The sequence below is a fragment of the Halichoerus grypus genome, chromosome 2, assembly GCF_964656455.1.
Source record: "Halichoerus grypus chromosome 2, mHalGry1.hap1.1, whole genome shotgun sequence".
NCBI lineage: Eukaryota > Metazoa > Chordata > Mammalia > Carnivora > Phocidae > Halichoerus > Halichoerus grypus.
This window is the reverse complement of record NC_135713.1, coordinates 117,139,597-117,165,442: the sequence shown is the minus strand read 5'-3', so window position 1 is coordinate 117,165,442 and position 25,846 is coordinate 117,139,597. Positions and strand designations below refer to the sequence as shown.

Sequence of the window (25,846 nt, the reverse complement as noted above, 5' to 3'; positions counted from 1 at the left end):
GCAGTGGTCCGTGCCCTCGTGAAGCTCACAGTGTATCTAAGGACGACAGAGAGGACGTAATTATGTAAAATTGTGCTACATGCCCAGCAGGAAAACAACAGGCGGCTGAAATTCTCGTAAGGGTGTTAGATCTTTCTGCTGGGGGCAGCCGTGGGCGGATTTTGAGCAGGAGTGGCCATGAAAGGGACGGACTGTGGGGGGCGAGAAAAACTGCAGGCAAGAAGAGCTGGTAATTCAAAGATGCAAATATTTTCTGCTTGACTGGAATAAGGAGCGTGTGTTTAGGGTTGACATGGTGGTTCGTTGCGCTCGAGGTTCTCCCGGGGTAGGGGGCTGCATTTTGAGTGAAAGCTCGATTGCCCAGGCGTGCAGGGCGGGCTGAAGGGAACTGCAGCCCCAATTCCCAGTTTTTTCAGACTAGGCATATTTAGGGTCCTCCGTTCCCCAGACCTGCAGAAGCACTACCTCGGGTTCGGATCCTGGCCGCAACAGGTCAGCAAGATCGCGAGTGGGAAGGGCCCATGCACCACAGCGATCACCCCTTCCGCACCGGGTCTGCAACACCGCGCGGGCGGGAGAGGGCGGAGCTTGTGTTGCGGACCTAGGCGGTGGCGTGGACCCGCCCCCTGCCCCAGGCCCCGCCTCTACGCCCAGCTGATTGGGTGAAGGCCACGGAAGGGCCGGGTGTCCCCGGGAGGCAGGGGGGTCGGGCTGAGGCGGACGTGCTGATTGGTCCGGCTGGGATTAGGTCATCGCTAGCAGGTTCGAGCGGCCCGGACGCCGGCAGGGCGGTTGAGGCTGCTGTGAGAGGGCGCTCGAGGTTGCTGGAGAGCGAACAGGCGAAGGAGGCGGGGAGGCGGCGGCCGCACTCGCTCGCCTGGTCGCTCGCTTCCCGGCACCGCTGCGGGTCCGTCGCTGCGCTTCCTGCCCGCCAGCCGCTCCGTGGCGCGCCGCCGGAGCAGCCGCCCCTCGGCCGGGTCCCCGCTCGCGTCAGGAGTCGTGCGCGCCGGCGGACACCGCGCGGAGGGCGAGCCGGCGCCACACCTGTGGAGCCGGCGGGCGTCGGGGGTCCCGGCCGGGGTCCCGCCGCGTGCGTGCTCGGGGCTGCGGGCCTCCCGGGCGCTGGGGGAGGCGCGTCCCCCGGCTGGGCGACGGGGGCACTATGGGGCTCCCCGCGCTCGAATTCAGCGACTGCTGCCTCGACAGCCCGCACTTCCGAGAGACGCTCAAGTCGCACGAAGCGGAGCTGGACAAGACCAACAAATTCATCAAGGAGCTCATCAAGGACGGGAAGTCACTCATCAGCGCGCTCAGGAGTGAGTGTCCGGAGCCCGGCGGGGACGGGGCCCTGAGGCTGCAGGGCCGTCGGGCGGCTCTCGGCCCTGGGCGTCCGCGCGCCGGCGGCTGCCGTTCCGCCCTGGGGCCACTGAGGGACGGCTGTGGGTGCTTACAGCGGGGCGAGAAGGGTCCGTGGGATGGGCGAGCCAGCAGCAGTCGGCGAGGAGGGGGACCGGCCGCTCGGCCGTTGGCGTTCTGGGCCGGCCGGGAGGTGACCGAGGGCGAGCGGTGCTCTGGGGCACGGCGGCTGGGTGTGCGCGGCACACAGGTGTCCCGGGAGCGAGACTCCAGTGCCTGGCGCGCTGCACCCCGTTGGGAAACGCCACCGCGTCCACCGCTCCGGCTCCCTTGGGGGAACACTCGCTCACCCCTGGGTACCCAGCCGGGGAAGCGGAACGTGCCCTGCCAGGGGGGCGCTGCCTCCCCTCAGGAAACGGCGGCTCGTGATTGCTTCGCTCTCTGTCCGCCAGTCCGCCCGGGGCCGCCGGGTTCTCCGAAAGGCACGGGCGCTGCCAGGGAAGGGCTGGGTGCAATGGTTGGTTAGCTCGCGGTTCTGGGCGGTAGTGGCCGCCGCTGACCCAGGGCCGCGTACGTGTGCAGGTTCTGATTCTTGTGTTCAGCAGAAGGTGACAGCGGTGGGAGTACAGCATCAGAGTGTTCCTTGACTCTAAACTGTGGGCGAGGGTTTAAAAATAGAACGAACATATCCTGACTCTCTCCCTCGCTCTCCTTTTTACCTCTCCCATTATCCTTGAAAACTCAAAGGTTTTGAGGGAATGTCCTCCGGCCTCACTCAGAAAGCAGAAGTTTAAGCTCATCCTTTAAGATTCTGGAGCCTTTTGTAAAACCGTTTTTACTTATTTCCTTTTGGTGGGGCGGGGGGTGGGGGGGATGAGATTTGCATTCAGTGTATGATTTTCTCTTGACTTTTGGCAGATCCAGAGAGTTTCTCCTGGCCAAACAAGAGTGTTCTAGGGATGAGCTCCTTGGATTGTGAGGTTGTTTTTGATGCCTTTTCAGTCTGCCCATTTAAAAATAGTTCGGTCCATCTTTTAGTTTTGAGAATCAGGAATGACATGAAGGAAGATAGTGGAAATGTCTTTGACTTACCTTTTCTTGTCTGTGTGATGGATTTCTTAATAGGTGATACCTTTCAGCTAAGACAGGTTGCACTGGCTGAGTGGGTCCTACCTGTGAACATTGTTCCCAGGCCTCTTGAAAGGAGACTTCCAGAAGTCAAGTGCCTGAGATGTCATTTTGTGATCCTGTTGCTTCTAAAAATGAAAAAGGAGATAATGGAACCCCAGGACAACAATTGCCAGTCTTTTGGGGATGAAATACACATAAAACTGTGGTGTGATAAGGTTCCTCAGAGGCAGGGTCTCTGATGACCTGAAGCCTATTCTTCCTTTCTCCGTGACCATCCTTGGTTCAGGGAACACTCCACCCCTGGTTTGGGGTAAGATAGGGGCTCCCTCATAGATTGGGCCCACGAATTTTGATTGACTCTCAGCCTGGGTTTAATTGGGCTTCTGCTTTATTCAGCAAACGTAGGAGCGGGTGCGGGGTGCTAGGTACTGCTTTGGGCCCTGACAGTGTAGCGGTGACTAGTCTGTTGCCCCTGTGGCTACAGAGACGGACTCCTTAGTGAATTATCTCATGTTATTCATTTTACAAATGAGAACACAGGCTTGGTGGAGTCACTAGTCCAGAGCCACACAGCTCCAGCAGTGGGGCCTAGTTTTGAACCCCTGCATGGTCTGAGCCAGAGTTGGAGTTCCTGCTAATACAGAACTCTTAATCCTTTCCCATCCTGCTTACCCAGAGTGGACCCCCTGGACCAAGCCTACTAGAATTTGGAACTGCATTTGTATGTCTGTCGTGAGTATGAGTAGGGTGCATTTGTGTGACTGGAAATTTATTTGCCTGCTACTCTTTTTTTGGCAGGGGTAAAAATTCCTTGGGTAGGAGGAAATGATGCAGTGATAGGGTTTAAGAGTTATTTAAGTTATCTAATGGAATGGAGCAGCCCTGTAACTTGGGGGAAAGACTAGTAAGGACCTAAATGTTTTAATCTCTGGATATCCAGTTGTATGTATTAACTATACTCCTTGCTACTATTACTTAAATAGGTCATGTGTGACCTCTTCAGTGGAAAGGGTGGAGTTCATCACTCTTTCCCAGATTTCAGGCATTCCATTATCATTAGGTGCTTGCTGCAGTATGTATTACTATCTTAGTATTGTGTATTAGTTTTCTTCTGTTCATCTTTCTCACTACTGAAAATGTAAAACTAATTACACAAAATAAATACATAATTATATAAATAACCCCGGATTAGATGTTTTACAGTCTTTTCCAGCTATAAAATTTTATGGTTTTATTTTATAATTAGCATTCACAGACATTTGGGTTTAGGTTTCCTTCATGTGTTAATCTGAGGCAATAAAACTAGCCTCTTGGGATTGCCAAAGTTCAGCTAGATCATTGTTATTACTACTTTTATTTTATGCATGAAGAAACTGAAGATCAGAGAGGTCAATAACCTGCTCAAAGTGACAAAGTAGTTAAGTGTACTTGAACCCAAGTTGTCTGATTCCAAAGCCTGTGCACTTAACCCTGAAGCAAAACTGTTGTTTAGGTCAGTTGTCTCTTGAATCCCCTTGAGAATCTGATAAACAAATAACCCCCTTCAAGTTTTTCCCTGGAGTCCAAACCTCTGGTTTGGATACATAGAAGATAAACAATAAAATATTTGTGACCTACCTTGGGGACTCTATGTCAGTTTTTTTCTGTCCTGATTTGCGCAGGTCTTTTCTGTGGGTGCTCATATGCTCAGGATTTGTTCGGTGCCCTGATGAATCAATGTTTCAGTCGGGAGGATTTTGTATGTTCAAGACTTCCTGTTTTTCTGTAGAGATGATAGAAGCTGGAGATGAAGTTCACATTTGTAGAATTAAGGTTTAGCATTTCCTGGGTTCGAATCTTAACCCCATCACTTAATGGTTGACTCTGGACAAATCACTGAGCCTGAGCCCCTTCTATGCAAAATGGTAGTAGTCACCCTGACCTTCTAGTTTGAGGACTAAATGAATCAGTGCTTGTAAAGAAAGCACTTAGTTTGGACCCTGGTGCATAGCACTGCTCATGTGTTGGTAGTTATAATCATCTTCCAGCATTCAAGGTTGTCAAGACTCAGAACAAAAGTTAGTAAGAGCAGAGGTATATATTTTGGTTTGGGTGCAGGGAGTTAGGCTTAATGCCTTCTTCATAACTTACACAATTGTGTATGTATTAACCACTGGTGGGAAGAATCCTGATAATCCTGTTTGTATAATGTGGCTATGCCAAAAAAGTTCCACAAGTAAAAAAAAAAAAAAAAAAGAATAAGTCTCCCAACATACTTTCTGTTCCTAATAACATCTTGGTAACTTAAATTTTCAACCTTCTTGATAGATTAACATACCCCCTCAGTGGCTGGGCTGGCTGCTTCTCACTCTCTTGCCTTGCAGGAAAAGCTCAGAGAATGCTTTGGACTTCAGGGCTGGTCTCATGGACCCAGTGGCAAACCAAATGTGGTTTCATAGAAATGAAAGTGAATTAGGCTGTTGGTTTTGAGGAGTGGTATGGGGTTTCAGGAATTTTTTCTTTCCATCTTGAGAGTTGGCTTATGGACTTGTTGCTGTAAATTTGGCTTCTGCTTTCTGAGATAGAATGAATAGCCTTATTCTGATAGTCGAAGGTGGGGCAAAATTTAAAAATTTAAAAATATCAACTCTATTAAGATATAGTTCACCCACTTACAGAATCCAATTCAGAGGTTTTTAGTACATTCATAGAATTGTGCAGTAATCCCCACAATCAATCTCAGAATATTCCCATCACCCCAAAAGAAATCTGATTCCCATTGGTAGTCATTCCCCATTTTCTCCCAGCTCCCCCCAACCCATGTCCCCAGCCCTTGTCAACCACTAATGTATTTTCAGTCTTTATAGATTTGCCTATTCCGAACATCACAGGTGCAGTTTTAATAGTTTTCCTCCTAAGTGGTGGTGACCAACTTTAAGAACAGAATTTTTCATTGGAATTTCAGGTAGGAGAACTTTGAATCCATAAGCTGCTCTTCTTCAGGGGGCTTAACTAGGGGTGAAATCCCAAAGATGAAACCGTGTCCCAGGGCTGGGAGAAACCCAGGTATGCCTTTGTGTTTCAGACCCATGAGTGGGGGAGTGGATTAGTTCTGGTTCATGGTACTGTGATGGATACAGAGGAGACCAAGATAAAACTAAGAATCTAGCCCCTTCCCTTTATGAACTTTCAGTCAACTTGGGCAGGGTATATTATGTTCCATAAAACCTTACTTTGGGGTCTTATCCTGCTGGGTGACACACAAAATGAAGTGAATGTGTTTATATTTCTGTAGTTGAGCCTGTAGTATTCATGAGATTTTTGGAGATGTGGTTTTGTTTATTGAGCACTTACAAGTGCCTATCCCTTTGCCAAGTGTCCACATTTTCTCATTAGTCCTTACCACCGTCCTGTGAGATGAATACTCTATTTTTCTGTATTTTAGAGTTGGGTAACTTATCTAAGGTCACATAGCTAGGAAGTTGTGTAACCAGGTTTTGAACCTGACAATAGACTGTACGGCCTTCTCTTGAACATGACTCTTCTTTGCCTTCAGTAACCATACTGGTACTGAAGATGCAAATTCTTCATAGATCTAGACCCTAGAAAGCAGAAGCATGCAGCAGGTGCTAGATTAAGTGAAAATATTGTCCCAGTGGTTTTTCAGACTCTGAGACCTGGGTAGGCAAAGAATAGCTAGTATTTTGTATTGTGCTTTGAAGTATTGTTTCTTTCCATCATAGGATTAAGAACCATTATAGACTAGAATGGCAAATGAGGGTGTCTGGCTATCTCTTGGCTTTATATAATAATAGAGTTTCCCTTTGGGGAAGCACTGAGTGATTATCAGTGAATCTTTTTTTTTAAATAATTTTTAAAATGTATTTTATAGCATTAATTTCTTTTTTTAATTAAAAAATTTTAAATTAAGGTATCATTGACATATAACTTTGTATTAGTTTCAGGGGTACAACATGATTCTGTACTTGTATATGTTGTGAATGATCACCACAATACATCTAGTTAACATCTGTCCCCATACAATTTTTTTTTCTTAATGATGAGAACTTTTAAGATCCACTCTCAGCAACTTTCAAACATATGCTACATTATTATTAACTATAGTCAATATGCTGTACATTACATCCCATGATTTATGTATTTTATAACTGGAAGTGATTCTCTTTTAGCTGGGTAATAAAGCCTCAAAGAGGAAGGCCAGAAACCTATTCCCTGGTCTGATTTCGTAAGATAGATGGTTTATACTCTTTGCTCATTAAAACAAGTAAAAAAAAACCCAACGTCAAGAGTTGCATGCTTTATTATTATTTTTTCTTTTTTGAATTTATTATTTTTTTGTAAGAGTTGCATGCTTGAAATCATGTCACACTTTTATAGTTCTTGAGGATTTGGCATAGGCTTTTTGCATTAGTGAGATGAGCCCTTCATTTGAATGGCCTCCCAAAGGACATTCATTGCCAACCTGCTTTGTTTAGGAGTAATTATATTACTTACAAAATCCTAATAGGACAAATGGGTATGGAGTTAGGTAGCAAAAAGGTTTTCCCAGTTCCTTTGCTTTGCTTTAGCACCTTGCAAATAAAAGGGAGGGAAAAAAAGACATTTCCTAATTATTTGTAAATGGTGGTAATTTGTAATATTGACATTTGGAATATTACTCATATAAATATAAACAGTAAATTATTTCCAAACATGATTTTGTAGTTTTTATATAACATTGACTTTAAAAAAAGGTTCTTCCACTTTAATCCATTCTGTTCTCTATTGGGTTGAATAAATTGCATCTAATCTATAGTTCTCAACCTACTGACAAAGGTTTAAGGTCCCTTTTAATAGACTATATTTTTAGGACAGTTTTAGGTTTACAGAACAATTGAGTGGAAAGTATAGTGAGTTCCCATATAGCCCTACACACCTATTCTTCTCTATTTCCCCGTTATTATTATTTTTTTTAAGATTTTATTTATTTATTTGAGAGAGAGAGAGAGCATGAGCAGGAGCAGGGGAGAGGGAGAAGCAGGCTTCCCTGCAGGGAGCCTGAAGCAGGGCTCCATCCCAGGACCCTGAAATCATGACCCGAGCACAAGGCAGACGCTTAACCAGCTGAGCCACCCAGGCGCCCCTCTATTTCCCCTGTTACTGACGTCTTGCATTAGTGTGGTGCGTTTGTTGCAGTAGTGGTATAGTGTTATTAACTAAAGTCCATAGTTTACATTAGGGTTCACTCTTTGTGTTATATATTCTGTGGGTTTTGATAAATGTTTAATAACATGAATTGGCCATTGCAGCATCATACAGAATAGTTGCACTGCCCTAAAAATCCCCTTTGTTCACTTACTCATTCCTGTGCCTCTATTCTTGGCAACCACTGCTCTTTTTACTATTTCCCTCGTTTTGCCTTTTCCAAAATGTCATATATTGTGCTTGGTATCATAGAGTGTTTAACCTTTTCAGATTGGCTTCTTTCATTTAGCAATATGCATTTAAGATTCCTTCATGTCTTTTTGTGGCTTGATTGCTCATTTCTTTTTATCACTGACAAATATTCCCTTGTCTCGATGTACCATATGAATGTACCCATTTATTTATTGAAGGGCATCTTGGTTGTTTCCAGATTTGGGCTGTTATGAATAAATGTTAGGATACAAACATTTGTCTGTAGGTTTATGTGTGGACATAGGTTTTCAACTCACTTGAGTAAATACCAAGGAGCACAACTGCTGGATCATATAGTAAGAGTATGTCCAGTTTTGTAAGAAACTGCTGAACTGGGGCATCTGGGTGGCTCAGTCATTTAAGCGTCTGCCTTCAGCTTGGGTCATGATCTCAGGGTCATGGGATCGAGTCCTGCATCGGGCTCCCTGCTCCTCGGTAAATCTGCTTCTCCCTCTCGCTCTGCCCCTCGCCTCTGCTCATGTTCTCCCTCGCTGTCTCACGCGTGCATGCTGTCTCTCAAATAAATAAATAAAATCTTAAAAAAAACAAAACTGATAAACTGTCTTTCAAAGTGTTGTACATTTTGCCTTCCCAGGAGCAAAGAATGAGTTCCTGTTGCTCTAAGTCCTCACTAGAATTTAGTGTTGTCAGTGTTTTGGATTTAGCCATTATAGCAGGCATATAGCGCTCGCTGTCTCATTATTTTTTAAATTTGTGGTTCCCTAATAACACAATGTGGAGCATCTTTTCGTATGTATTATTTGTCAGGTGTGTATCATCTTTGGTGAGGTGTCTGTTCAGGTTTTTTGCCCATTTTTTAGTTGGGTTGTTTGAGTTTATTTATTGTTGAGGTTTTTTTTCTTTCTTTTTTTTTTTTGTGGTGAAGTACACATAACACAGAATTTACCGCTTTAGCCTTCTGTAGGTGTATACTTCCTTGGCGTTCAGTACATTCACAATGTTGTGTAACCAGCAGTGCTCTAGCTTTCCAGAACTTTTTCATTATCCCAAACTGAAACACTATACCCATTAAACAATAACCCTTATTCTCCCCGTCCTCCAGTACCTGGTAACCTCTGTTTTACTTTCGTTTTCTATGAATTTGACTACTCTGAGTACTTCATATTAGTGGAGTGATACAGTATTTGTCCTTTTGTATCTGGTTTATTTCACTTAGCATAATGTCTTCAAGGTTCATCCATGTTGTAGCATGTGCAAGAATTTCATTCCTTTTTATGGTTGAATGTCTTATTTGTTGGGCTTTGATTACCATCAACTATCATTAAGAAAGACTATTTTTTCTCCTTTAAAATTATAAAAAGGTTTTTTTTCTGCTCTTCATTTTTTCCCCCACAGAGAATGATCACTAAAAGTTGGAATTGACCTATCAATTTATCGTGAGTGCCTCTCATGGTTATTCCTTTCTTTAAATATTTATTTATTTTAGAGAGAGAGTGAGCAAGCACAAGCAGGAGGGGCAGGGAGAGGGAGAGAGAATCTCAACCTGACTCCACGTTGAGTGCGGAGCCCGATAGGGGCTCAATCTCATGACCCTGGGATCATGACCTGAGCAGAAACCAAGAGTCAGATGCTTAACCAACTATGCCACCCAGACGCCCCTATGGTTATTCCTTTTAAAATAGCCATTTGTTGTAGGTCAGCCTGTTTTGGGGGAGTTGTTTTTTGTTTTAAAAGCTTTATTGAATTCGAAAATTCACCAGTTTTAAGTGTACAATTCATTCATTTGTGGTTAGTTTACAGAATTATGCAACCATCACCCCATTCCAGTTTTAGAACATTTCTGTTACCCCAAAAAGGCACTTTTTATTCTTACCTCAAGCCTCAGACAACCCCTAATCTACTTTTTCCTGTCTCTATAGATTTTTCTTCTATGAAAATTTAGGCTGAATGGAATCATACTATATGTGGTCTTGTGCATGGGGCTTCTTTCAGTTAGTAGAGTGTTTTTAGATTAATCCATGTTGTAGCATGTGTCAGTGCTTTGTTCCTTTTTATTGTTGAAGAGTATTCCATTTTTAAATTGTACTTTCTTTATCCATTCACCATTTGATGGACATTTGGGTTCTCATTTTTGGCTCTTATAAATAATGCTGTAATGAAGATTTGTGTACATGTCTTAGTGTGGACATAGGTTTTCATTTTTTCTTATTTCATTTCTTATATAGGAGTAGAATTGCTAGGTTGTATGGTAAACTTAGGTTTAATTTTTTAAAAACCTGCCAAAATGTTTTCCACAGCAGGAACATCCTTTTAAATTCCCATCAGCTTTGTACAAGTGTTCCAATTTCTCTACATTATCACCAATACTTGTTATCGTCTGTCTTTTTTATTGCAACCATCCTAGTGGGTGTGAAGTGGTTAATCCTGGTTTAAATTTTCATTTCCCTGTTGATAATGATGGTGAGCATATTTTCAAGTGCATATTGACCACTGGTGCATTTTCTTCGCTGTAATGTCTATTTAGATTTTTTTGTTGGGCAGTGTTCTATGTCTTGGATTTTTCCCTTTACTTTGTCCCATAAAACTTTTGATGATTAAGTGAACAGCACTCAGTATATTTTCTCCATTTGTCCTCTTTTGGGGATTTTTTTGCTTCTGTTAGCTTTAACCTCAGATGCATTTGACTGCTCAGTTATAGAATGCCAGGGTTTAGGATGGTGGTTCTTAGGAGGCTGAATTTCAGGTTTCTGCTTTTGTAAGGCTGGCAGCATCTCTCTGGGCAGAGGCCCCAGGCTGGACTTCCTAATTCTGGTCATACTGATGTTAATGATCACATACTAAGCTAATGATCATAAGCCTCATGAATTGATGAAATGAGAGTGGGCCAGGGAGGAACAGTAATCACCACTGAGCTGTTGGGGAAAGGAACTAATGAAGGTGACTTTGTTATCTTGTCAAGGCCATTGTATTTTAAAAAGCTAGCCAAGGGAGGGATTCCAGTATGAAGCTAATAACAACGTGGCTTTGCTAGATTTAAATTTCTGACTGACCTTAGTTTTGATTTTTAAAATTATAATCCAGTGTGTTTCAAATGATAGTCTTTTTTGCAGTCAAAGGAAGACTTTCATTTAACAAATATGGAGCCCTGCTCTGCTCTTACCATGTCCTCCAAGCCCTAGAGTCATGGTTTTTAGGGTGGCAGAAGTCATAATAAGGTGGGAGAGTGCATGGGGTGTTGAAGACCAGCAGGGAGGCCAGTATGGCTGGAGAACAGTGATCGCAAATGAACAGGGAGTGAGTCCAGGAACCAGGCCATGGTCTGAGTCCCAGAAAGGACTTGGTGTTTCATTCTAAGTGTGATGGAAGCCATGGGAGGTTGTCATGTGATCTTGCTTTTGTGTTTTTGAAAGATCCTTGGGCTGCTGTGGAGAATCGATACAGTGGGGCAAGAATGGAGGTAAGGAGACCAGTTAGGAGCTGTTGTGACGGGAGGTAAGAGGTAGTGACAGCTTTGGCTAGGGTGACAGCACTGGAGATGGTGGTATTTTGAAGTAGAGCCCACAGGATTTGCTGTTTAATAGGATTTAGGCTCTGAGAGAAAAGAGTGAAGTCAAGAATGATTCAAATGTTTTGGCTAGAGCAGTTATGTGAATGATGGTGCTATTTTCTGAAATGAAGAGGACTTGGGGATGATGAGGTTTGGGGGGGAAATTAACAATATGAATGAATGAATGACCTAAGCTTATAGTGTAAAGATGTAAAAAAGTACACAGTTTGTTCATGAATACATTCTCTTAAGAGCATCAAAGAGTATGGAAATATACAGAGTAAAGAACCCACTTTCCTGACTTAACCGACTGCCAACTTTTTTCTTGTTTTTTTTCTGTGCATATTTGGTTTTTTCTTCATAAATGGGATTATACTATATGAATTATTCTCTGTCTTGGTTTTCTGATTAATACTGTGACTTAGAGCTCTTCCATGTCAGTACCTGTACATAGTACCTTCTTTTCTCCTTCCTTCCTTCCTTCCTTCCTTCCTTCCTTCCTCCCTCCCTCCCTCCCTCCCTCCCTCCCTTCCTTCCTTCCTTCCTTCCTTCCTTCCTTCCTTCCTTCCTTCCGTAAAGTAGGCTCCACACCCAACATGGGGCTTGAACTCACGACCCTGAGATCAAGAGTCACATGCTCTACCAACTGAGCCAGCCAGGCGCCCCATAGTACATTCTTTTTAATGACTGCAGAGAGTTCTGCTGTGTGGATATACCATAGCTTATTTACCTACTCTCCTCTTGAAAGACATTTGGATTGTCTCAGTTTTTCACTAATAGAGAAAGTGCTGCGGGGATGATTTGCACACCTACCTTTGTGTGTAGGTTCCAGTATTTCCATGGGAGAACAGATTCCCAGGATTCTTAAATATTCCTGGAAGTTTCCTCGATATGGAATTGTTGCCAACCTCCAAGTTTTACAGTCTCTGACATCTATTGTTTAGGTCCTTTGCATCCATCCATGTGGCCAGTTTATGTTTGTCTTGTGCTCTCTTGAGTGTGTTAGATTATGTTTCTGAAGCTTCACCTTTTGCTTAAATTGGAAGCATCCTTAACAGAACAGGCCCATGGGGTGCCTGGGTGGCTCAGTCGGTTAAGTGTCCGCCTTTGGCTCAGGTCATGATCCCAGGGTCCTGGGATTGAGCCCCGTGTCGGGCTCTCTGCTCATGAGGGAGCCTGCTTCTCCCTCTCCCTCTGCCTGCTGCTCTCCCTGCTTGTGTTCTCTCTCTCTCTCTCTGTCAAATAAATAAATAAAATCTTAAAAAAAAAAAAAAATAGAACAGGCCTTTCTATTAGGCACTGACATGGATTCTACAAGAACCATGACATGGGGGAAAAAATCGTGTGTGTGTGTTTGAGAGAGAGAGAGAGAAAGAGAGGGATTGGAAGAGAGAGACAGAGATTACAATTAATTGGCTGTGTCCTAATTAGCTTTGGACCTGTCCAGTATGTTTTCTGAGCTCTAGGTTCTTGGGGATAAAATGGGAGTTGGGATGGGGCTTTGCCTGTATTTAATAGGCTAGTCCAAGCTCAAATATCAGGGACCAAGAAGGAACTCACATTTGCTAGGGTGAGAAAAACAGCATTAGTGGCCAGAGGAATGTTTACAAATTTGAGTCACTGGGATTTACACATTTCTGTAGACACCCAGAGTGGAGAAATAGAGGAAATATTGAGGAAAGCAGCTTGGCAGTGTGGGCCAGAAGCTGTCACAGCGTGTTTACATCTGGCTCATTTCACCTTGGTTGGAAGGCACAGAATGCTTCCGAGGGTGAGCTTGAGGCTGGGCAGTTGCCTACTATATTTAGAAAAAGGAGATTCCTGAGGTTAGAGTGGTCTGTGTGTGTGTGCATTTTCTTTGCCAGATGGACAAAGGTTTTAGGGGCTTGGGAATTCTGGACCAATCCTTGCTAACTAGCTGGCTTCTCTGGGCCAAGCCAGTAGCTGCACTTTGACTCCTGTTGCTGCCACAAAAGAAAAGCCAAAATAAACCCCATTTTACATGGTTTGTAAAGACATTACAGGTAGATTTCAAAGCTCCTATGATCTTGCTATCAGATGTGCTCTTACGTTTACTCTAGGCTAATTTGAACACTTTGAAATCTATGAACTGGCTCTTTCTGTGAGACTTGAGATAGATTTCCAGGCAGATTGAGTGAGCCTGAGGCAGTTTCTGTGCCATGGAGACTGACTGTCAAGCACATAGAACTAAAACCTTAACAGTCTTGACGGAGTGTGTCGTTATTGCACTTTGGGTCAGGTGTAGAAAATGATTATTAGTTGAGCAAATAAACTAAAATTAGAAAGGCATTTTTACTTTAATTCATACCTATATTCTTTTAAAAACGTTTATATAAGTAGGTAGTACCTTTACATGGTACATAGTTCAAAAGGGGGCGAAAAGGAATGCGAGTGTCCCTCCAATTCCTCCTGCCTCCTGATCCCAGGTTCTTGTACTGGAGGCAACATTTTGCCATTTCTTGTGAACTTTTCAGATAAAATTTATGCACGTGCCAGCAAATACATATTTATATATTTTTCGGTAGCCTGCCATATGCACTGTTTTGCATAGATTTGCATATTGTGCAGTTTTAATGTATTTTAGATCTTATTGTACATTGGTACATATAGAGCTACTCATTTTTAACATTGTATTGTACTCCATTGAATGGATATGACATAGTTCATTTAACTAGTCCCCTAATAATAGATGTTTGGATGTTTCCAGCCTTTTACTATTGCCAGAACATCTTGGTACCTGTCATGGGCACTTGTGAGTGAGTAGATCTGTAGGACGAATCCTAGAAGTGGAGCTGCTGGGCCAAAGGATATGTACTAGTTTTTATTTTGATAAATATTCCACAGGAGTGTTTTTGGAAAGTTCTGAGTGAAGTGAAATTTATAAATCATGATTTTAGTGTAGGAAGGAAACTCACTGTTTTATTACTGAGTAGCCTCTGTAATTAAACAATGCTGAGAGTTTTCTCCATTTCTTACTCCCCAGTCTGTACATAGTGTTGATTCTGGGATTAAAAGCCACAACAAAATCTTTCCCTAAAATGAGATATAGCTGTAACTAGGAATCTCTTGAATGTAGGGCCCCAGAGAACTTGTTTGCATTACTAGTGAGGTTGCCATTGAATTTTTATCTTTGCACAGCATGTGCATCATTCAGGAAGTTTGGCAGGTGTTAAAAGAGGGCAGTCGCCTGCCTTTGGTGACTGATGATCACAACGACTTTGGGCCAGAAGGCATGCCTTGTCTGTCAGCAAAGCTTTTCTGGGCAATGGAATTTCTGGGGAGTGGTGAGGGAACAGGGTGTTTTATCTGACGTCTCTCTTGCCGTTGCGTCTCCCACCACGCTTAGCACTTTCCTCAGTGGAGGGTAGGATGGTGCCACCTGTCTGTGTGGTCTCTACTTCACTGCCTGTGACAGCTCATGTTGGGATGGAAGGTTCCTAGTGGTAGGGTTTCTGGGACAGGGTGGGCACAGTCACTGTCTTCCAGGTGCTCAGCATCTTGAAGCAGGGGAAGCACAGATGGTCCACAGTACAATTAAAAGTTTAAAAGGGTCGTGGACGGAGGAACAGAACTCTGGGAAAGGCAGGTGAAGGCTTATCAAGTCCAGGGAGGCAGTGTTCCTAATGATAAGTCATTTAAAGCCACCTCTGTCAGTTTTGCCCCACCTTTACTACTGTTTATTTACTTTGAAAAAGTCTCCTTATTAAAAAGTACATTCATTTCAAAAGGGAACTTTACAGCGTTCTGAAATTACAGGTTTATGTAATTAGTATTTTTTTCTAAAATATGTTCACATATCATAATCATTAAATTGAAAATTATTTGTCATTGTATCACCTAAAATACTCCCATATTGTACCAGTGATTTGAGCTTTAATCTGCTTAATACCGTCCCAAGGCAGAAATGTGTGAGAAAATGGATACCATCTGGTCATGGTGCCTGGAAGGAAGGGGAGGGGAAGTAAGGATATGTTTCTCAGACTAGGTACAGGTGTCGGGGGAGGTGGCAGTGTGCCAGGGAGTATACAAAGCAAGTGACAAGGAGTACACTTTGCTGAAAATCTGGCTCACTCAATGGAATCATTATTTGAATATTCATACAGACACTGATAGATTATAGGGGAGAATGCAAGATTCCATGGCGTTTTTCTGAGGAGACATGCTGGTGTGGGCAAAGAGAACATGTAGTCAACAGCAGACCGAGAAGGGAGGAGGCCAGGGTGTCTCCAGTTTCTATCTTAGGTCTTGGGGGTATGGTTGAACTCTGTACCACAGGAGAAATGTGGTGTCTGATAGGGGATATGGGGCTAAGTAAGGTTTGTCCTTGCTGAGTTGTTCCATGGAATATATAGGTGGAGGCACCTACAAGGCAGTGGGGAAGCACAGGTCTGATGTTCTGGAAAGAGATGGCAGGTTACTGGTGTAGGTTTGCCTCTCACCAGGTGCTATTAGAAACCCAGGCAATGGTTCTCAGCCTTAGCTGCGCATTGAAATCATCTGAGGAGCTGGGACTCATCCCAGGAGATTCTGATATAATTTGTCTGGGTTGCAATGTGAGCATGGGGAATTTTTTTTTTTTTAAGATTTATTTATTTATTTGAGAGAGAGAGAGGGAGGGAAGGAGAGAGTGCACAAGTTGGGGGAGGAGCGGAGGGAGAGAATCTTCAAGCAGACTCCGCACTGAGCGCTGAGTCTGATGCAGTGCTCAGTCTTATGACCCTGACATGGAGACCTGAGTTGAAACCAAGAGTCAGGCGCTTAACTGATTGAGCCACCCAGGTACCCCGAGTCTGGGGAATTTTGAAAGCTTTCCTGGAGATTCTGATGTGCAACAAAGGTGGAAAACCACTGGCTTGGAGAGGGAGAAGAGACTGAAGGCCAAAATTAAGGAGAATAGCAACATTCAGCAGAACAGGTGGGCAGAAGAGGGTGGGAGAGACTTTTACTCTGATGACAAGGTGTTTCATTTTGGATACTTTGGGTGAGGGCTTGCCCAGGGTCCTTTGGATTTGACATTGGAAGTGAAACTGGAGAAACCTAAGTACAAGAGTGATAAATATCCACCTTATAATATTGTGAGGAATAAATGAGGTAATTGTAGGCATTGTGTTTAGCAGAGTAATCTGGCACATGGTAAGTGGCCTGTAATTGGAACGTGCTGTTATGGACATTTCTTGGATGTTGTCCTTGTTCTAAGGTGGTGGTTCTTAAACATGAATGTGTGTAAGAATTCCCATAACTGAGAATTCCTGGTCTCCCCCAAGGAGATTGTTTTATATATGCTCTAGGGTGAGGCCTCGAAATCTGCATTCCTTGCAAGGCCCCCAGGTGATTTGCATGAGGGGGTCCTTGGAATTGGCTGGAAGAGATTTTATATAAACTTCTCTCAAATCCTCTGTCCCCCTTTAATGCACAAAGCTGTGCCAGCTAGCCTCATGCTGGGACCTCTCAGGTTTCTGGAAGGAGTCATTACGATAGGTCGAGGAATGGTTTGAAAGGGTACAAGTTCTAACGACTTCAGAACATCTCAGCTTGTGGCTCCGTGCCTGGGATCTAGTTGTTCCATGAGCTTGGCCTGTGAGTCTGGACCCTTCTGTAGCACTGGGGGGGTGGGAGGGGGGTGGGGAAGCTCCTGAAAGGAAACGTTATGTTCACGAGCAATCACAGGGCAAACTTTTTTCCCACAGTGAGTCTTGGGTGCTCTTGTCAGGGTTAAAGTCATTTGGGGTCAGAGCCTGTAATTATGTTGCACATTTTTTTCTTCAAAAACATTCAGGAAGCATAATGATCTGGCTGAGCTATTGCACAGCTCCAGGGGACTCAGTGTCTGGGGGAGATTAGGAGGGAGACTGGCTTGAGGGCTCTGGGGGAGGGGGGTGAGGTGCAAACCCAGAGACCTGATCTGGCATCCTCCTGGCTCGAAGGTGCCCTGGGGCAACTCATTTCTGGCCACAGCTTCCTCCTTATCTGTGTTTGTATCTTAGCTGGTTCTCTGCAGTCTGAGGGGGCTGGGTGACAGAGCACACCACAGACGCTGCTGGTGAGACCCCTGGGTGTCACTGGGAGGAGCTCAGTGCTGCTTTCCCCCTGTTGTTTGCTTCTTAAGAAGTCCTATGGGCTGCTTTTCCACGGGCAGGGCTTTCTTGCATTTGCATCTGACTAATGCATTGAGATGTTTGACATACATCCTACGCTGGGCTGCTTATCCAGCAGATCACCAGTCTCACAACTGCCTCTGTGGGCAATATGGAGGCCAGGCAGGCGCTGGGGATGGATGCCTCCACACCTGCAGCCTTGCCCTGTCCCTGCTGTGGCCCGCTGCCTCTGGCCTACGGGCCAGGCCTTGGAAGCTACAGACAGCCTTGCCTGCCGAGGTCTCCGGACCCTCTGACCGAAGCCGCCTTGAGCTCAGCATGCAAGGTCAGCGAGCTACCATGTTGCCAGCTCCATTTAGAGCAACAAGATGGTTCTCTCTCTGGAAAGAAATCCTGTTTCCTCTTTACATAGCCAGCATGCTTGTAATCAGTTCCTCAGCAGGGAAGCTCTGCTCCATTGCATAGAAAATTGGAGTGGAACCGAGAGCTTTTGGCCTTAGTGTCTTTTGGGATATGACTTTGGCTTGCTTTTCATCTCCCCCAGCTCATCTGGCCAGCATAACTTCACACTATACTGCAATGAAAAGACAACAGGGCTTGGGGTTTGTGCTTGGAGCAGCGCAGAGTCCAAGCATGAAGATGATCACCAGCTGAAGATAACTTGAAATGGGCTTGTTTTCATAAGTCTGCGTTCAGAATGTTGGGATTTAATCTCCCCCGTCCCCTTGAATCTGGAGAACTGAGTCTCTTTCAGAAAGAAGAATGAAGTGTTTTTTGATGGTTATCTGAAATGAGAAACTTGTGAAATGTTAAGCGGGAGAAGGATGAGTCATGTCTCTTAATGTGACACCTCAAGCAGTCATATTACCGAGCTCCCCAAATGTGCCAGCATGGGGTTAGGCAGTGGTGGGTGGAGATCTTGGAGGTCCTTTCTTAGGGTTTTTTAAAATAGTTTTGTTGAGATGTAATTCACATGCCACACATTTCACTTATTTACAGTGTACAGTTCATGGCTTTTAGTATATTCACAGAATTTTTCATCCATCTCCACAATTAATTTTCGAACGTTTCATCATCCCCCTCAAAGAAACTGTGCACTCCTTAGCCATTATCCCCCATTCTTCCCATCCCCCTAGCCCTAGGCCACCACTTCTTTAGGATTTTAAAGTGTGGTGCTATCCTGTCAGCTTTGTTTCTTGATCTTAAGCCACATATCCTTTTCCTTTGGTGTATCCAGACAATTTGCAGATCCCAGGAATGTTGCAATTTCAATGCCAGGATGTTTGGATCTGGCACTCAGTTTGTATTCTCCTTCAGACAGATTTGCTAGTGCAGCAGGGCTAATGAGTGCATGCAGATCTCTGGTTTAGGACTTCTTTTATCATGTCTCTCTCTCGGTTCTGATCTTGCTTTGGAGACAGCAGTTTCATGGTGAGAGCGGGAAGGAAGAACCCAACATCCAGTAGTAGGTAGGTGCATTGTTTTGAGCAGAAGAGAGGAACTTTTGTACTTATAGAGGAGAAAATTCCAATAATATTCTAATTTAGATAGTTGCATTTGGAGGGTTTATCCCTTTATCAGCTTTATCAATTTTTGGAGCTGTTTATAAGTAAGTTTCTTATGTGCTGAAATGATGATGGTTTGGGGTGTTGAAGCTTTTGACATGAAAGTCCTTCTTAGTTACCAAAGACCTTGTATTGTTCTAAGAAATTTCAGCCCAAATGTAGATAACTTGTTCTTCACCATCGCTGTTTTCTCTTTCTCTCATTTGCTTCCTTCCTTTTCATTTCCCTTCACTTTCTCCCTCTCATTCTTTGACTGCCTGCCCTTTCCCCACCCCAAGATGGCCTTGCCAAAGGGCCAAAGAGGTGACTGATCTCCCATCTCTTGGTTATAGGAAAAATGAAGTCTTTCGTAAATGGGAATGACCTGAACATGATTTGTGGAGTTTTGGGATTAAAGCTAGAGATCACCAGATTTAGGGTGATTGTGAATCTCTAGAACCAGGAAGAAGTGTGGGCTGGGAGTGGTCCCAACACTGTCTGGGGTCTCTTTTCCTTTTACACGTCCTGTGTTAGGTTTCAGAGGTAAAAGGACAAGCTCAGAGCCAGGGTGGGTACAGAATGTCTATTCACTGGTTGACAGCCGCATTAACAGGGAGCATTTTAGGTGCTTATTTTCTGCTTCTCTAATGGGACCTGATACAAGCCTCAAGTTCCCTTTTTTATCATTGGGGTAGAGGGTGCTATTAAAAATGTCTTTAACAAAGTAGGTCAGTGATTTATATTTCAAGAAGATAAATTTGGGGACACTGAATGAGAGCATGTTATTTGGGTTAGTTGAACAGCTCCAGATATAATTATGTATTTATAATGCCAATTAGGGACCTAGAAACCTATTTGGGATAGGTCAGAGAACTGGGTGTGATATCTGAGTCTTTGCAGGAGTTCCATCTAGAATCTCCAGAATAATATATTTTGGACAAATTTCAGTGAGACCTGGATAACATGATTTATTACATCTCCCTCCACTGAGCTGCCACTTCTTAGTTCACAAAGTCATTAACAGCAAAATATCAGGGTGCTCCTCTATCTTCTTCTGAGGCATATATTTCCTAGTCTTTCTGGTGACATAGGCTAGTCATTTAAAAGAAAAAAAAGTCAAGCAATCCAAGGTCAAACTTTTTTTTTCTTATTATATAGGTAATACATGCTCTCCAGCAAAAATTTAGAAATTACAGATGAAAAAAAGAAAATGCAAATTACACCAATAGTGCTGATTAGAGATACTCATTTTGGTTTTATAACCTGTTCTACTCAGTAGGTCATGATCATCTTTCCATATCATTAACTGCTTTCTAAGATTGTTTTTAGTGGCTGCGTAATGTTCCAGGGATGCTGTGTCAAGACTTAACTGAACTAATGACTTACTTTTGGACATTCTGGTGTTTCTCTCTCTTTTTTTGTTTTCATGATTGTTGACTAGTCTGTAATCATTGTCCTTATAGATGTGCCATAATTATTTCCATAAGATAAATTTACATCGGCGGCTCTTATGTTTCTTTCCATATCTTTAAGAGGTAGCTCCCATCTTTCTGCTTGCTCACCTCTTTCTCCTGCTGGTGGAGCAGAACCCTGGGGACAAAGAGTAGACATCTTCTTCGAGTGCCACAGAATGAAGAGTCCCATATGTTGAAAGCATGATGTTAAATTTATTTGAACCACAATAATAGTAATAGTAGAGCTACCACCATTTAACTGTTTATTGTGTGTCAGACCCTTTTGTTATGTGTTTTACAAACTTGATTTCATTGAACCTTCACAACAGTCTCATGAGGTATATAATACTGTCTCCATTTACAGACCAGAACACTGAGGCATGGAAAGTGAAATGAACTCAGACAACTAAAAAGTGTTGCAGCTAGGATTGGAACGTTGGTCCATTGCCAGCCCTTTTACTCTTAACTGGTGCTAAACTGCTGACTATGGAATATGAGCCTCATCCCTTAAATTTTCTGTTTCCTCATTTATGAAATGGGAATGTTAGTGCTCAGTTGATAGCATCTTCTGGGTTAAAAGAGGTGGTATGAAAAGCACCCGGCACAAAATCACAGCAGCCACCTTTGGTAAGATAGGACCCATATAGAAATTTAAAAAATTGTCTTTGTGCTGTCTCTGCATAGAGTCTCTGGCTTTCTCACTGGAGGTAAAATATATTAGCAATTATCTCTAGAAATTAGACTGAGTCTTGTACTCTGGCCAGTATTATATTGACTTTAATCCAGATGTCTTGGTTTTAAACATGTCAATCACAACATTTCGTAGCTTCTTCAGGACTGTCTGGGATGCTGGCTTGTCAAAGGCCATAAAGAAAGTAACCCATCCCATGGGGACCCCTCCCATCCCAGCCCCAGCCTCACCACCCAGAGGTGCACACCATCAGTTTCTTGAGCAGGCACCTAACTTCTAACAGGGAATTCTTCCTTGACTCTAACATAAGTACCTCTTGTAGTACTGTTTATATAAAAGTTGTCTTTTATATAAAAGTTGGTGTGAAGTGGAGGATGGTGAGCTCCATCCTCTGGTCATGAATTAGCCCTGTTCCCTTCTCTCATGGTTTTGTTGTGCCCACCTCACTCCATCATTGGTGCCTCTCAGCAGACTTGAACACTTGGCCAGTTCTGAGGAAAACAATAGCATGAGCATCCTGAGAACATATCTAGGCTGGGTTATCATGGGATCCAGGACAAGGGAACTCTTCTTTCTCCTTATGTCTGCTGAATTTCTGATGTCATTTTAGTCCTAACAACCTAGGAGAAGCCAGCTGCCCTAGAAAAGAATCCAGGGTTGGGGACCAGTAGGATATTTTGTTTCTTTTGAGTAGCAGTACAGATACAGTCTTGACTTCATTAGCTCAGTCAACAAACATTTAGTGGACACCATCTATGTACTAGGGCATTGTTGTGGGTACTAGGAGCATAGCTCTGAACAACTCAAAGTTCTGACTCTTGTTTAATTTGTCTGCCCTCTCAAATATAAACTGCACAAGTAAACAAACTAACAGGATACTTTTAGATAAAAGCGCCACGATGGACATAAAATGAGATTGACAGTGATGGATAGTGGAGGGTGGAAGTAAGTGTACATTATGTCATCAGAGAATGCTTCTCTGAGGTGCTGAATGATTTTATATTCTGGGCCAACACTCGGTGACCATGGTTTTTGAAAATTGTAAGCTATCACCTGATGGAGAGACTCTGCTGGATCATATTTTTTCCTTTCTGTTTTCATAGGCAGAACCTTTTTTACTCACTGTAGTCATGACCACCCAGAACCTTAGTGAGCTTGGTGAGATAGAATCTATCCCCATATGGCAGGCAGACTGAGGTTTTAGAAAACATGAACCTTATCAAGTCACTCTTATCCCAGATTTCCCAGTGGCTTCCCATGTCATTCAGAATATAATTTTTTTTTAAAGATTTTATTTTATTTATTTGAGAGAGCGAGAGAGAGAGTGCACACATGAGCGGGGGGGGGGGGGGTCAGAGGGAGAAGCACACTCCCCGCTGAGCAGGGAGCCTGATGTGGGGCTCAGTCCCAGGACCCTGAGATCATGACCTGATCCAAAGGCAGATGCTTAACTAACTGAGCCACCCAGGCGCCCCATCATTCAGAATATAATTTTAACTCATTAACCATGGCTTATGTATGGTCAGGCTTCTGCCTACCTTGTCAGTCTCCTCTTTGACTGTTGTCCTTCTCCCTCTCTGTGCTTAAGCTTCGCTGGTCTCAAATTCCTCTTACACACTGAGCACTTTCCAGCCATAGGATTTTCCATTGCTGTTCTTTTGGAGTGTCTTTGCTTCAGATCTTTATGTATCGATGTGGTCATCTGCTCATCCTTCAGGTCCCCTCAGAGAAGTCCTTTGACCACCTAAAGGACTGATCTAACGTCTTAAGTAGCAGCCATCCCTTCCTTCCCTGCTTTATATCATCACCTGTTTTAGTTTTAGTTGTCATAGTACTTTGTACCCTCTGAATTCCCTGGTGCAAGTTGAGTAAATGATATCAAATGTGCCTTCAAAGAGTCCAGCTTGACCACTTGACTGTGTTCTCAAAGCTCCTCTGAGTGTTCATAGCCTCAAGCATCCCTTGGCTCTCTTCAGATTTTATTTTGTTTTAAAGATTTCACCTTGGGCAGATCATGTGTGACTGCTCTAATTGGATAGTGACCCAGTCTTCCTTTTGGGTAGCTCAAGAAAGGGGGTTAAAAAAAGCATCAGAATTAAGAGTTGATTAATGCTGTCACCAGCCTCCTTCTTGCTTCCCATCCCTCTGTCTTTGCTCATTTTGTTGGATCTCTTTCTCTATCTCTTTACTTTCTCGAATGGAAGAAAGGGAAGAAAAACCTAATGTTTCCAAATCTCTGTCATAAGTAGCACCAAGCAGGAGGTTCCCCATCTCCTTGGCTTGGCTAGTTAACCTGCTATGAATTGATTCCTTTCCTTATCTTCACACCTAGAAGAAATGGACTTACAGCTCTTAAATCAACAAGGCTATTTGCTTGTTTTTTTTTTCTTTAAAAAGAGAGATTTTGAATATTAGAGTATGTATTCTCCATACTCTCTTATTTAAAGGTGTTAAGTTTCAGTAACTGTTTTAGCGACAGTGGTATGAGTGGGGAGGTTCCCATTGTAAGCCTCATAATTAATTACAACAGACTTATTTTTCATTTTCCTCTAAAAAGATTAAAAACAGTTCTTCCACTTTTGTTCACATTATAGGCCTCTGTGTACTGTTTGCTGACAGCCTGTTCGTCCTGGAACCACATCTCTTGTTTTTCCAGTGGATATCCCCGAGGCATAATTTCTGTAGAAGGTTTTTCTGAAACACTGTAGTGACTTTTTACAAGATTTAATATCAGTTTATTTGGATAGTTGCATGTGGATAAATGGTTCTTAACAGGAATTCAGCCAACAAAAGACAATGCTTTCCATACAGTGTCTTAACTTTTAGGACTGGAGTCTTGCTAGATAGAATTTAAGCCTGAAAGTCAGTCTCTTGTCCGTGTCTCAGGCTGTTTTCTCCCAAAAGCCAGTCATTCTTAGATGTTTAATTTAGGAGTGGGCAGAGAGCGAGAAGGAACAGCATCACGTCTGTCTTTGTACACGCAGATGACCTGTTTGGCAACATGCAAGCACTAGAGACTCATTGACCCACATCCCTTCCTCCTTCTCCTGCTGTGCACAGGCCATTTAGGGGTCTGGTACCACAGTTACTACTAAACTGTGTTGGCAAATGCAGAAATCTCCATCCCTGCGGACTTCTCATGACCTAGAGGCAGAGAGCACCGTGGCTGTGCTTTCATTGCCGGAATCCTTGGAGGTGGCAGTGGACTGAGAAGGGTCATGGAGGATTCAAGAAAATCCTTTACCTAAAACACCAGCTGGCCTGTGTTTTCCTGACTGGACACCTGCCTTTCACTCCTTGGTAGTTTCTACTTTTTAAAAGAAATAATAGAATGAAAGTTCTTTCTGTGTCAGAACCTTTACTCTGTTTTCCTATCAAGCTGTTTTTGAGAGTATTTTTAATCTGTTTTGGGGGAACATCCACAGCTTACGTTCACTGAGGGCAGGAGTTAAAGGAACTTTGACCAGTGTGGGAGAGGCAGAAGCCCATGGGAGAGCCCCTGAAGACAGCAGGTGCTCGGTAGCTGTCTGCTGCCAGCTTTGTAGAACAGCACGAGCCCACCCCTGCCCTTGAGTCACTGGGCCATAAACAGGACATGCTGTATGACCTGGAGGTCTGACTTTCGTTCCTCTGCTTGTCCACTGGAATGACCAGGCTGAGGCCAGTTGCCAAGCAACCCTGGACATAATAGAAGCAAGAGAACTCCTCCACTGACTGTAAATCCCCCTTTGCCTTTTTTCCTCCGTCGTCTCTTCACTTAGGGGGCTTGAGGCTTACTAGTTTTGGGTGGGAGTAGAAAAAGTGTACTAATTGGAAATATTGATTGTGAGAGTTTTACCTGTTTAATTCTCCCCAGTGCAGCTCTAATCAGACAACTCAGTGTTACAGTAGAAGGCTCTGGCATCTGTCAGAGAGCCCCACGTTCCCTGATCGCTTGGGGGGAAGAGAGGTAAACTCCATTTGGCGTCAGCATGGGCACTGAGTCTTGGTGAGGCACTCCACCAACCATGAATGCAGCTTATCTTAATGCCATCCTTTTAGTTGGTTTTAGTAAGGTACATTTGTAGACACGGTGCCTCCACTCTGTGCCAGACAGGCCGCTTTTTGGCATGAAGGAGGGAAGACCCGATCCTAGCTGCTTAAGCAGAAAGGGAATTTATTTTGATATGTAGCTGGAAAGCCCAAGGAGGTTCTGACTTCAGACTGGCCTGAGTCCCGTGGCTCACCCAATGTCTGTAGGGCCCTGGTCTCCCCACATCTTTCGACTCTGCTTTCCTTTAGGCTGGTGCCATTCTCAGATGGCCTCTTTCCTCGAGTTGGCAAGATGACTTGCGGCCAAGAGTTTGAACTGAAGCCCCGAGCATGGTTCTCATTGGCTTCTTGTTGAGTCACATGCTCGTCCTTGAGATAATCCTTGACGCTCGCCTGGCCTGAACCCAGAGTGGAGTCAACAACATATGAAATAAATGTTCTGAAAGTCAGGGAGGGATGCTTTCCCAGAGGAATATTAGGGTGCTATAAATACAGAAGAAGGGGGGATAGCTGCCAGGCGGCAAAGGCAACAAAATTCTTCCACACTGGCCTAAGCAAATTGAACAGGGTCATCCAGG

The 25,846-nt window shown here is 43.8% G+C and overlaps 1 protein-coding gene across 10 annotated transcripts in view; it reads left to right on the top strand.

Annotated features, from left to right (window-relative positions):
• The first annotated feature begins 918 nt into the window (after positions 1-918).
• ARHGAP26 (Rho GTPase activating protein 26) overlaps positions 919-25,846 on the top strand; it is a 431,053-nt gene continuing 406,125 nt past the window's right edge. For all 10 annotated transcript variants that reach the window (XR_013445819.1, XR_013445818.1, XR_013445821.1 and 7 more), the window contains exon 1: positions 919-1,316. Coding sequence is in view for 6 of the 10 variants with exons in the window: in XM_078067363.1 (XP_077923489.1) it covers positions 1,163-1,316 (154 nt within the window). In the remaining 4 variants the exon portion in view is untranslated. The remainder of the gene's footprint in view (positions 1,317-25,846) is intronic.